Consider the following 13,765-nt stretch of genomic DNA (forward strand, 5'->3'; position numbering starts at 1 on the left):
TCTGGAGACCTTCTTCAGAAGGCTGAAGAATTCCAGTTACAGGTAACTAAGCTTGGGTTTTCTTTTTTTCCATCATAAATGAACCTTCACAGATCTCTGATCCTGGAAAGAGATGATCAGCAGTCACTCCAAATGATCACAGGACAACCTCAAGGTTCATCTGCACACCAAGAAGGACAAAGCCAGTGAAGAGCAGGAAGGGAAGTGCTGAGAAGACAGTCATAGCCTTGCTGTGGTGATCCAAGCTTGCTCCAGCTTAGTAAGGCTGAGTAATGACTCCTCCCCTAAAGAATAACGAACTCACAATGGTCCTGCAGTCATAGATGCAAACAAATCATTGCAGTGTAGATGCTGACAGTGGAAGAAGTCCATTAGATGACTGACTTACTCCATCCCTGCGCCACACAGGTTCATCTGCTTCAACAGTCTTGAATCCCCAGGTTCTACCAAGGAAGCTATGTTTTAAACTAAGAAAGCTTTTCTTTCATGAAATTGAAGTCATATGTGAAGGTATTAACTCCATACAGGAGGCACCAATGGGAACTGAGGGAAACAGCTGTTTCTGCAGCTCCTCCAATGCTGCAGAGCATGAAAAGCACTACAAGAAGAAAAACAATGATAAACCAGGCGAGCAGTATGGCCTTGCCATGATGAAAAAGGGAAGGTGAAGAAACTGCCAAAATAAAGCACTCCGATTAACACCCCTCAGCAGACGAAGATAGTCCCAGATTAGGGAAGACAACACAGTGCATGGCCAAATGTCCCTCAAAGCAAGAAAGCAATCCCTTGATCACAACAACTCCGATTAGGTGAAGAAGTGCAACTACGGCTGACTGAGCAGCGGTTTGGCAGAGGACATGGCGCATGTGGTAATGTCTGCCAGCTCACAACGCTCACACCTCAGGCCTGCCTCAAACAGTGTGACAGGTATTATGGCTGCAAACACAGGGACCACCTGGGAAGCCTCCAAGCAGGAACCCTGTCTGCTCTTGCAGAGGGGAACCTCAGGCAGCTGACAGCCTATGGAGAGTGAAAAACTCCCCTTACTGGAGACATCTTGTTCACTTCTGCTGAAGTGCAGCGGAGCAGTACAGGCAGAAGGGCAGATTGGCTGGCGGTAGCTTGCCTGTCCTGAGCAGCAGGCCTGAGCTCCTGCTGACGTCCCAGGTCAGGGAGAGCCAGGGTCCTCTGGTGTGGAGGCCAGGTGAGATCACCAGAAAGGAAAGTGAGCCAAAAAGCTGACTACTCACTGGCAATGCCTTCTGGCTCCCACCAAGTCACTGTGTATCATATCGCTTCACACTGAAGTTAATCTGCCTCTGTGAGGGACAAGATCTCGGCTCTGTATGTGGCAGCAGCTGGCATTGAGCTCCTGCAGGCTCAGAAAACTGCCCTTTTTTGCCTTATAAAAGTCTCATTAGTAAAGCACTACCCACCTTCAGCTCTGAGCTTAGAGCCATAGGACAGTTAGGTAGTGCCGTGGGTTCTGGGGAACTACAAGGTCAGGCCAAGCCACCCCTTTCCCATGTGTACACAGCTCTTTACTCCTGTGTGTAAGAGTCAGGTATGACTTGTGTCTCTGCCCTTAGGGCATCCACAGGCTGCACACACCTGTGACTGCTGGTCTTTCCAAAAGGATTCAATGCTGGCCCTCCTTGGCACATGCCATGAGACACAAACAGTAGCAGAGGGCTTCATACCACTCTTTCTAGAGTTGTTTCATGGAGACCACAAAGACACAGCCCTACTTGGAGGCTTTGCTTTGGATTTCTTCAGTGACTCAGGTGTGTCCAACCCTACACTTCCATAGATGCAAGGTTTTCTCAGTGTAATTCTTTTCCGAGATAGCAAGACATTTCAGGGATATATAAGACATGGCATCAGTAAGTTCAGAAACACAGCACCCAATTTTTTAATGTGTTGGAACAGCAGCCTGCAAGAAAGGAGACCATGGTCTTGCTGGTTAAAATTAGAGAAAACCAGAGCAGCTCCCTCTCACCATCAGTCACAGCACCCTTCACAAGTCAGTCTTCTCATCAGAACTGACCAGTGTGCAGTCTGGGTAATTTGGAGTTACTCATGCAACATCAACACAGCTCAGAGCACACAGCTTGCCTACCAAAATCTAGCATTCAGCATGAGGATAATGTATTGGCATCTGGGCATTGCAGTGCAGTCAGGCAGGTATTAGCAAAGCAGAAAGTTTCAAAAGTGGTTGCAGTCTACATTGGATGGAGAAAAGGCAAGGGAGAGAAAGTATTGTGTCCCCTCACAACAAGGGGTACAAAAAGGTAGTAAACAAAGGGATGCTTTCTAATTGCCCATCCACAGATCCATACTTTCTCCTCTTCAACATTCAGTTGGCATCCTTAGGGAGGCCATAAACATATAATGGTATAGATTTTAGGTTCAGGCTTCTAGCACTGTGATAATTTGAGCCTCTTAACATTGCTACTCATCTGCACTGTTCAAATGCTAATAATAAAAGTACCAAACCCATTCCAGGGAAGGAGAAGGGAAAGAAAATAGACAAATACTTTGAGACATAAATAAAATTACCAAATTCTAAGAGAAGCTCATTTCATATAATATAGTATAACATGAGTAATTAATGACAGATATAAACAGGTTTAACTCTAAAAGGTAGAAAATTAAATAATTTGTTTCCTATGGGTATATAATGAGATAGTTACCAGGTTCCCAAGAGAGAGATAAGCAGATATTAAAAGGTCTTTCCAATACCTGTAATGGCTAAGGGCAACAGCTAATTCAATAGATTCGATCAAAATCACCACTTCTTTCTCTGCTTTTGATTTATTACTTTGGCTGTAGTTAGTCATCACTCATTTTAGTTTGCTTTTCAGCAGTCATAAATTATGCCTCATAAATAAAAAGATACAATCAAGGAAATCATATCAAGTCATCTAGAGTCCTGAAGTATATTTTCCCCTGGTACTCACACTAGTGTCCTTTTAAAGGAGAGCTTGACATGGTTTTGAATATGTCAGCCCCACGATTTACTGTGAAGGGTCTTGCAAGAGTAGTACTGCATGACTCTCACTGGTAATTTTGGAAGCCAACAAATCCAGACTAATATCTGCATTTAGTTCACGGAACAAAACCCAGGGTTTGTTGCATCAATGCACTGTTTCCACAGTTAGGATGGTGTTAACAGAAACATAATGCCCAAACTGGGGCTTGATGAAAGAAATGGCATGGTTTCAAATGGCCCTTCTCCCTCCTGTGTACCCTCTACCAGGGGAAAGGAAGCACCTGGTTCTGCAGAAGGGTATTTTGACTATGTATCACCATTACATCAGTGAAACAATATAATTATGTCTGCTTTACTTTTCAGAAGCTGAAGTGAAACTCGGTAGCTTAATGCAGATGTAGTGTAAGACGCCCTCTTTGCCTGGAAGCAAGGGAGCACAGGAAACCTTGTAAGAAAACCCAGAGTCTTTCAAACAAAATGAAGAGGGGATAACAAGCAGGAAATGCAATTAAAATCACTGGGTTAGTTGGCTTGGGGTTTTTTTTAATGTCACTACTTTGTAGTGCACCTTTCTGTCAGGGAGAAATGGTGAATTAAAATGATGAAAAGGAGCCCGTATAAGGGACATTACAAATGGGTGACCATCCATCACTGGCCAGTCAGAAAACCAGTTTCACCCCATTTCAAGCTGCAGAAGGCACTGAGCTGTTTGTCAGTAACTAAGCAGCACAAACTGGAGCTTTGACAAACAGGCTGGTAAACCAAGTGTCATTCTTGTCACCTCTGAAAACTGACCATGAGGGCTGACATATTCTGCACTCCATGCAGTTGGCCCTTCCCAAGTCTTCATGAATTTGCACCCATTTTTCTATCTTTATCTCTCCAAGGTCAGAACATGATTTATTTTCTGTGAGAATCCAAGATGGAGGACCAAATCATATTTCCCATGGTATATTTCAGGGTATTTCCTAGACCCTTGGCTGCAGTACCTGGAGCGTGAGAAGCACCCTTCACATGCAAGAGGGATGCTGTGCCCTCCGTAGCAGTTGAAGTCAGACAGCTTCAGCACTGCAGACCCTGCCTTGGTGCACTGGATAATCCTCCCAGAGAATAAACCTCTGCAGGGAGCCATAAAACTTTCTGAAAAGGGATGATCCTACTTTTCTGTCTTTCACATGTTCCGTGCCTGTCTGATGGAAATAAGGATATGTACTAAGCCAGGAAGACATGAAGCCATTAATCTAAAGAAATAGTTTTAAGCACACAATTAGGCACAATGGAAGAGTAATACTCTGCTATCATGGAAATCACACCACACTCCAGGCAGCTCTGTTTTGCAGAATAGCACCCAATGTCACAAGTCCTTCCCTTAGCTGCAGAAAACCAGGTCTCACCCTATATGTTGCTGTATAGAAACACTGGCACACCATCCTCAGTAATCCCTGAGAAAGGTTTACACACTCCGCTTCAGAAATATTACAGGAATCAAAAGATCACACTTGCAAACTCATTGGGTCTCTTAAGTTATAAAGTTTAAGTCAGGTTGTAGTGGGGGTTTTTTTGGTTTTTTTATTGTTTTTTTTTTCATGAAATCATGCAATTGCATCTGCTTACTGCAACTGAGGATCTCAGGCAGCATTCCAACAAACACCTGAAAGGCCAGATACTCTAGACAATTCAAATACCTAAGCGTATGAATAGTGCAACTGGAGGGAATTTCAGACATTTAAGTAATTATGCCTGTGTGGGGGATAGCAGGCACCATAATGTCTCTTAAAAACCCCTGAAACCCAGCAGGTGCTAACATGTTAATGCAGATTTGGTCCTTAAATGAATGTGCTTCCTGGAACAATAGTGACCTAAACAGTTAGGGGGCATAGTGCCTTTGACCAGTGGGAGTTTCGAAAGTCTCTTCATCATTTCTGGAAGTGCAACTTTTGCATCTAGTCTAACAGATCCTAAATATTCAGCTGAAGTTTCTAGAAAAAAAAACCCAACCAAAACAAAACAACACCAACACCCCCCTAAAATACCACCAAAAACCTCCAAAATCCCAATCCAAAGAAGCTGCCAGGGCTCATTGAACTAAATCTCAATGCTTCCAAAACTGCTGGAGAGAGTCCCATCACAGCACTTGGACTTTATCTGCATTCTGTTGGAGGAATTTCAGTTGCATTTAAAGTTTTATGTCCAGCAAACAAGCCTCAAATGTAGAGACAGCAGAATCAATATCTAGTTTAAGTGAGATATAAATCTGGGTTTCATCAGCATAATACCAAAAGCCAAGCCTTATACTTATGAATAACTTGTCTCACAGGCAAGATATAAATTGTCAACAATAGAGGGGCTCGGAATAGGTCCCAAAGGACTTCTGCAAGTGACATAAGCAGAAGACAAACACATGCATGCAAAAACCTCTCATGGTGAAACCTCTCATGGTGAAATAAATGGCCATCAGTGAAAAACAAAACAAAACCAAACCAAAAATGTTTTAGGGTCTCAGTCAACAGCTCAGCCTGCTTATGGAGTAGAACCAGGACAAAAAGCAAATCCTTGAATATGGCATGGTAAACCACAGGAATCTGGTGAAGAGGCTTTCTCTTATCTGTGACTGATAGATCATTAAAAACTTTGGCCCAAGAAAGTCTCTGCAGCATCAGCTTCTCAAAAAACATCTTCTGATTGAGATAATTGAAAGCTGGTGCAACTGAGAAAATCCCATAGCCAGTGTCTACAACTTCCAACTTGGAAGCTTTTCTTTATCTAAGGAAGATTCCTAACTAATAAGCAGGGCCTGGGTTTGCTACAATGCTTGCTACCTACTCAGCTGCATCAGCACTTGAAGTCACATTCTTCACAGATCCTGTCCAAAGTCGGAAGGAGAACTGTTCTAAAAATTCTGCTATAAGGAAACTATGGTAAATGCAGAGCAGACTTCACACCGTTGTGGGCAACAGATGGATCCTACACAGGCATTAGAGAAAAGCTGGGATAAAGAAATGGAAACCTCTGTATCTGTACATGGCAGGACTTAAACCACAAACAGGTCACCCTAAAGCATGCTGTTTTCAGAAAATTTTTAACAGCTCTTATCACATGAGAAATGACACCTGGAAAATATACTCTTGTATATCACAGAATCACAGAATTGTAGGGGTTGGAAGGGACCCCAAGAGATCATTGGGTCCAACCCCCCTGCCAAAGCAGCTCCCTAGGACATATCACTCAGATAGGCATCCAGGCGGGTCTTGAATATCTCCAGAGAAGGAGACTCCACCACCTCCCTGGGCAGCCTGTCCCAGGGCTCTGTCACCCTCACCATGTAAAAGTTCTTCCACATGTTGGTGCGGAACCTCCTGTGCTCCAACTTGCAGCCATTGCCCCTTGTCCTGTCCCCACAGACCACTGAAAAGGGGCTGGCTAATTCCCCCTGCCTTCCATGCTTAAGATACTTATAGACATTAATTAGATCCCCCCTTAGTCTTCTCTTTTCAAGACTGAACAGCCCCAGCTTATTCAGCCCCTCCTCATAGGGGAGATGCTCCTCCTTCTCTGGACTCTCTCCAGGAGATCCCTGTCCTTTTTAAACAAAGGAGCCCAGAACTGGACACAATACTCCAGGTGGGGCCTGACCAGGGCAGAGTAGAGGGGGAGGATCACCTCCTTTGACCTGCTGGCTATACTTCTCCGGATGCACCCCAGGATCCCATTGGCTCTCTTCGCCACCAGGGCACACTGCTGGCTCACGGCCAACCTGTCATCAACCAGGACCCCCAGGTCCTTCTCCATTGAGCTCTTCTCCAGCAGGTCATCCCCCAGCCTGTACTAAAATGAACGGTTGCTCCTTCCCAGGTGCAAGACTCTACACTTGCTTTTGTTGAACCTCATCTGGTTTCTCCCTTTGAGAAATTATCCTTTTTGCTAAGTTCAATATCATTAGGTAACTGAAGGAAATCCAGTAACATAGACCTGCAGTCAGCAGTAGGCAGCAGTCAGCTCACTGTGCTCCTCATTTCCTTCAGCACAAAGCTAACAGACACTTTTCACACTGGCTGTTACCTTACAGACATGCTGCCAGTCCAGAAACATCTAAAGGAGAAAAAAGAGGTTTGTGATTGTTAAGCAAAGAAAGGCTTCATGAATACTGCAGTGACTACACTTTTCTAGTAGCAACCTAGGCTCTCTTTTCAGTAGCTTTATAACCAGCCCTTCAGAATCCTTTTCTTACCCAAATTAGAGCTGCTGGAGCTGATTTATGAAGAAAGCCACTGTACTCCTCCCTCCAGGCACTGGGACTCTGACAGTAATGAAGAGGTAAGGGGACACAAGTCAAAACCAGGGAATAAGATGCAAAGAAAAGAGGTATGTAGTCAGAAATCAGAACAGGGTGCCAATGTGGACTGTACAGTCTCCACCCTTGCATCTCCAAGGATGGAGTACTCAATCCAGAATTCAACTGGACACAGCCCTGAGCAGCCTGCTCTATCTGGACCTGCTTCAAGCAAGGCTTGATACCTTCTGGATGTTCCTTCCAAACTACCTGACTCATCAAGTCTATATACAGCAGCTGGATAGCCTAATATGATTTAATTCTTCCTGGCTTTTGATTACCAAAATGAAAACAACAGAAGCAGTCAAGCAGAACTACCAAAGAACCTGATCTGCATAGTACACTGTCATTAAATTTGATAATATCAAACTGGAGGGGATCAGTTGTTATGTTGAAAGGCAGCTCTGCCATTCAGAAGGGTCTAGAGTAATGGGTCAGCAGAACCTTTATGAGTTTCAGCAAGAGAAATATGAAGTCTTGTTCCTGGGAAGGAACAACTTCTTGCATTACGGGTAGGGACTGACCAACTAGAGACCATCTCTTCTGGAAAGGACCTAGATGTCTTAGTAGACAGAAAGCTGAACATGAGCCAGCAGTGTAATATGGCAGCAAAAATGGCCAACAGCATCTTGAGCTGTTTGACAGGAGCATAGCCAGACAATTAGTGGAAGTGATTACATGCCTTTACTTAGCATTTGTTCCATTTTGGCCCCTGAATACAAGAAAGATATTGATTAATTGGAGCGAGTTCAGCAGAGAGCCACCAAGGTAATCAGGGCATTGGAGAACCTGATCTATGAGGAGAAGTTTGTTCAGCCTGGAGAAGAGATGGCTTTGGAGGGATTTGACTGCAGCACCCCAGCACCTACCCCCAGGCTAACAAGGAGGTGGGTCTGGATTCCTCAAAATGGTATGTGGTGGGAGTGGACAAGAGAAAACAGAAAGAGTTTCAGACTGAGCATAACAAAAAATACTCAACTTTTTCACAGTGAGGACAGACAAGAAGAGGAGCAGATTGCTCTGAGAGGTTATAGAATCTCTCTTCCTGGAGGCTTTCACAATGCAACTGGGTAAAATCCTGTGCAACCTTATCTGACCTCTTAACTGATTCTGCTTGGAGCAGGAAGCTGGACTGGCTTGCCTCCTGAGAGCTCTTTCAACCTGAGTTATCTTGCGATGCTATAAAGCAAATGATCCTGTAAAAGAAAGATTACCACCACCTTACAGTAACTCAAGAGGTGGAATGCACTGTGCTTCATATATATCAAAATTAATCCATGCTTAAACTTTTTTTTTTTTTAAGTTGTAAAGACTTTTGAGTATTGCCAAACTCATCTTCAATACAATATCTATACCCGTGTACAGAACCAGTAGAGAGGCTTACTGGTATCCTGCTCGGTGGCAAATAAGCATGTCTAGTCATAGAACACATCATATTCAAAAATCAACCTCATCCTGCTACAATACTACAGCCACTTATTTTTAGAAATAACAAATTCAAGGCTGATTGTTTTGGGGGTTTTTGTGTGTGTGAGGGTCTAAACCCCACTGACTCATAAAAACTTGGGATGTTTATAAATAGGAAAGTTCTTAGTCCATGGGTTGAAATCAAGTAAAGCTGTATATTATCACTAGTACTCTATAATAAAAAAAGGGATGCTGAAGCTTGCAACTTTGACATAGAAAACAATTACAGGTGAAAGAATGGCAGAACTGGTCTCCTTGCTTTACCTTAGTCTCATAAGAAAAACAATAGTGAAAATACCTACATGTATGAGAAGTAACACCATCAACAGCAATCTCAGTTTTGAACCACCCAAAATACCTGCTTGAAATTCTAGCATCTAATTTAAAACCAAAACATCCCTCTTGATGTAAACTACTACTCTGAAGATCATAAAGTAAAAATTAGTTCATAATAGAATCAGGGAAGATTTAAAAAGAAAGAAAAACTAATGAAATAAAGCTGCCTTTTAAGAACTAGCATTTCACACTACTCATGTAACATTAGAGCCTTGCAAAAGCTCTGGAGGTGTGTGCAAACATTTAACATCCAGGAAACCAAGGCACTTTGGTTATGCTAAAGCAAAATGAATGCTGAATGCATGTCTTGCTTGTGCAAAATTAAAATACATTAACAATTAAAATATATTAACAATAATCATTCAGGTATCACAATAGTATTAACATTAGAAATGAGCTGTGCATGTTTGGTTTAAGTGTAAAGTAAGGTTCTCAAAGTGTACTGAAATCATAATCGGAGCTGCTAAATGGCTTCAATTCCCACCTGATATTCATATTCTGTGTAAGGCAGCAACTTGTCGTCTCTGAAGGAGGTTGAAGAACCATTGTAAACAAGTGCAAGGTCCAAATTTATGTGGGCTTGAGTTGCTCGCCTCCTGTAGAGTTCATAGTACAAAATCTTCCCATTTGGCTGCTGTGGGCCAGTCCACAGGACAGAACAAGTCGTCTGGAAGCCCCTGGTTGTTGTCTGTATTTCTATAAGAGGCGCAGGCTGTGCTGCCGGGGGTGCCTCCAGCGTCTGCACCGATGCCCACTCACTGGAGGCACAGCCCAGCTCTGTGCAAGCTTGGAGCTGTACTTCATACCTGCAGGAACACAAATCAGCAGCAAAGCGATTAAAACACTGCAAATGCAAATATAGGCTGTGCATGAGATCCAGGGCATTTCTTAATTTCTCTAGGTCTTTGGCATTTTTTAACATGAAAACAATTAGTATCAACATTCAGATTATATGCTGTGCCTTCGGTAGCAATAAGGAAGCACGTTGTCTTCTGGGTTTTCATTTGTTGTTTTGGTGTGGAGTTTTGGTTTGTTTTTTCAGAGCAGAACCAACATCTGCAGGACACAAGTGATCAAAATGGTTTTGATTTTGATGAAATGAATCAGTGATGACTCATTGTAGGAGATGATTTGGATATCATTTGAGAGCTATAGAGCTTCACTCTATTACTCTTCTCTCTTTGGATTTAGATTAGTTATATGTAAATAGCAGACAGACTTATCACACACAAATTATGCCTACACAAATATATAAGGAAAGATCAGGTAAATAATCAAGAATTCGTGGGGAAATCACTTCACTACCAAGTGTGCTCCTCCTGTAGCCGTGTCTGGGACCCTCTCTTAAGTTTTAGCTTTCACTTAAAACCAAGTTACTTGTTTTTTGCTCAAGGGTGTGAGCAAGTTTCTGGTGTGACTCCATTAATTGTAGCTCAGCCACTCTGTGTATGTGCTAGCTAACAGGTGTTTGGTCAGCCCACCCCAAACTTTGTCAGCTAAAGCCCTACCTATTCTTGAATGCAAACATCTTATAAAAGACACACAAGACTGCGGGTTTTGGAGTCTATAGCAAAGTAGCGAACTGCCCCTTGTATTAATTACAACCAAAACTGTAATAAATAGTAATATAGTAATGCTGGCATTAATATAAATTAAAAAAATCCTGCGTTTTCACGTGCTTTTTAGGAAACCAAAACACATGGGTTTGACTATCTGTTTGAACAAGATAGTTAAGCTACTTGCCATCCCAGTGAACCACCCTACAGCGTTTATTCAAAAATTGAGATCTTCCAGACTCACCTGCTATAGGGTTGTAGTTCTGCCACAATGTATGACCGTCTCACAAAGGAAGTGTGAGCTGCATCAAAGTCAATAGTTTTCTTCCCTGTTTCAGCAGGCTTGTGGATGGAGATTGTGTAATTTGTAATATCACCATTTACTTTGATAGGAGGATCCCAGGCCACCAAAATTTCCTTTGAGGACCATGCCTGCAACCTAGGAGGCAACATCCCAGATGGAGCGGAGGGGTTGGTTTTTATTTGGGCTGATGGACTGGTCACACTTCCTTGACTGTTATTTGCAGTGACAGTGTAGCTGTACTCCATGCCTGGCATTAGGGTGAAATCAAGATACCGAGTTTCCAGACCCGAGTAGACAAGAACACCGTCTCTCCTTAGCTCATAGCTTGTGATTTTACCATTGGGGTTAGCTGGAAGTTTCCATGTGATTTCAATTGACTCTGAGCCCATGACAAGCAGCCTGGGAGCTTCCATGTTTAATGGGGGGGCCTCCATGGTTGTCACTGACTGGGATATACTAGATGTGCAGCCCCCTGCAGTACAGGCCACCAATGCAAAGTCATACTGCGTGTAAGGCTGTAGGTTAGAAATCAGCATTCGCAAACTCTTGCCAGGATAATACTCTTCATTGTTCAATTTCAGTATGTACCTGGTGATATCTCCATTTTGTATTTGGGGAGGTGCCCAAGATGCATTAATTTGCGTGGCACTAACAGCCTGCAGAGATGGTGGATCCACTAAGGCGGGAGGTGCTTCCAGCGTCTGTATTGCAGATGGTTCGCTGGTGGCACAGCCTCCCATCGTGCAGGCAACTATCGCGTAACTGTACATGGAATAGGGCAGCAGGTCTTCATCCGTGTAGTTGAAAGTAGCAGCATCAAAGCTGAAGGGATAGAGGATGTCATTTTTCAGCAGTCTGTAGGACTGAAGAATACCATTGGGCTGCGCCGGGGAGGCCCACGAGATGAGGACTTTACGGGGGTTAACTGACAGCAAGGATAACCTGGGGGCAGCGAGACCTTCTGGGGCAGTTTGACTAGTCTTTGCCACCGTCCAGGAGCTGTCAGTGTAGCCTGCTGCATTCCAGGTGCGTATTTTATATTCATACCTCGTCCATGGCTGTAAACCTTTATCATTATATATGAACGTATTACTTTCAGTGTTATATTCTGTGAAAACAATTTTCTCATCTTCTGTTGTTGCTCTGTACCCTCCAGCATTTTCTTTTATGCATCTGTGAATAACTTCATAGCGAATTATTTTTCCATTTGGATTAATTGGCTGCAACCAGCTTAGTTCAACGTTGGTAGCGTTCACTGCGTGGATCACAGGTGCCATCTGAGACACTGGGGGTGCTTCATCTGTTCGGACTGGCTGGGGTGGGGAACGCGTGCAACCTGCTGTGTTGCAAGCTTCCAGTATGAGGGTGTAGAGAGTGTAGGGCTCCAGGCGCCTGAAGAGGAACTGGCGAGATAAACCACTGTACTCCAGGTTGTCATCACTGAAAATGTTGTATGTCTGGGAAAGAGAGGGAGGGAGAGAGGGAGGGAAAGAGGGAAAGAGGAAGGGAGGAAGGAAGGAACTATTAACTTACATGTTTACAAGCAACAATCACCATACAAACAGATCATTGATACAAAAGGAATATTTTGATCAAATTTTCATGATATTTTAACTTTTTATGCAGTAATAAATCACTTAGTGACAGTTCTCATTATATTTGTTTGTTACCAAGTTTCATTGCGAGGCTCTCATGAGCTAGCACAAAGCTTCTCTCAGACTAAGTCTAGGGAAAATCACTTAAGAAAAAAATTCAAATAAACCCCTCTAGTTGCTAACGTTGCAGGCAAAGGTTTAAATTCAGTTAAAACTGTTGAGCTAAAAGAGGTCCCAATTTCAGAACAACAATCTGTCAAACCCAGGTTTTCTAGAAACACATTTTGGCAATGCCTGATGTACAGCCAGTTTATAGGCTTTCATGCATAGCTTTCTATACATTAAATGAACAATTTGCTTCACTGTAAATGTCACAAGGTAGCACAGGAGTGTTAATACTCATTTTAATATGACCACAAGCAGAGTGTCTTGTGCTTACATAGTACTTCTGTCTTATTTTAAAGTATAATGCCTTTGATTGAGCCCTTTTCAGCAAAAAATGTTTTAATTGTATATTCAGCATTTCCCTTCTCTGTTTTGATCAACTGGAGTGTCAAGATGAAGATTACCTTAATCACGCCATTGGGTTGGGAGGGCTCCGACCATTTTAGCAGCAGAGCCCTGCCATTTTCTTTCTTTTCCACAGTGAAGTTGCTCAGGCCACTGGGTGAAGCTTCCAATGTGCGCACAGATGTCCAGGGGCTTGAAACCTGCCCAGCATTGTTTACAGCTACGACATGAATATGATATGTTGTGAAAGGTTTCAATCCAAATAAATGAGCCTGATGCTTTTCTCCCTGAAGCAAGAATACAGATGTTTGAGTTAGTTAAAAAAGTAATCAGCATCTGTGGTTTATGTCACTTGGAAAATGAGGTCTCAGCTCTGGGTCACGTCTGACCGCCTTGCGGAATACCCCATCTGCTTACCAGGATTTTATATGGTGGGTATTCATGGCTGAACCTCAAAAAGAAACTCTTAGGCTCTTAAGGCTTTGGAGCCAAGTCTTAGGGAGGCTTGCACAGTGCAGACAGACCTCAGCTAGCAAACCACTCACAGTTCATTCAGTGTCTGTCTGAGCTCTGCCCAGTGAGGATGAGAGAGCCTGGTGCTCTGGAGGGTTCACACACTTGTGAAAACCTGTGGTATGAGCGATGCCTGCCTCTACAGAATCCTTACACATCTTG

At 43.2% G+C, this 13,765-nt stretch overlaps 1 protein-coding gene across 1 annotated transcript in view; it reads right to left on the minus strand.

Moving 5' to 3' along the window:
- USH2A (usherin) overlaps window positions 1–13,765 on the minus strand; it is a 385,041-nt gene that overhangs the window by 16,054 nt on the left and 355,222 nt on the right. The window contains exons 61-63 of the mRNA XM_084261650.1: window positions 13,150–13,377; window positions 10,926–12,442; window positions 9,610–9,931 (exon numbers count right to left, since the gene is read on the minus strand). Coding sequence (XP_084117776.1) covers window positions 9,610–9,931; window positions 10,926–12,442; window positions 13,150–13,377 — 2,067 coding nt within the window. The remainder of the gene's footprint in view (window positions 1–9,609; window positions 9,932–10,925; window positions 12,443–13,149; window positions 13,378–13,765) is intronic.

This window comes from Gallinula chloropus (genome assembly GCF_964237585.1).
Source record: "Gallinula chloropus genome assembly, chromosome: 3".
Taxonomy (NCBI): domain Eukaryota; kingdom Metazoa; phylum Chordata; class Aves; order Gruiformes; family Rallidae; genus Gallinula; species Gallinula chloropus.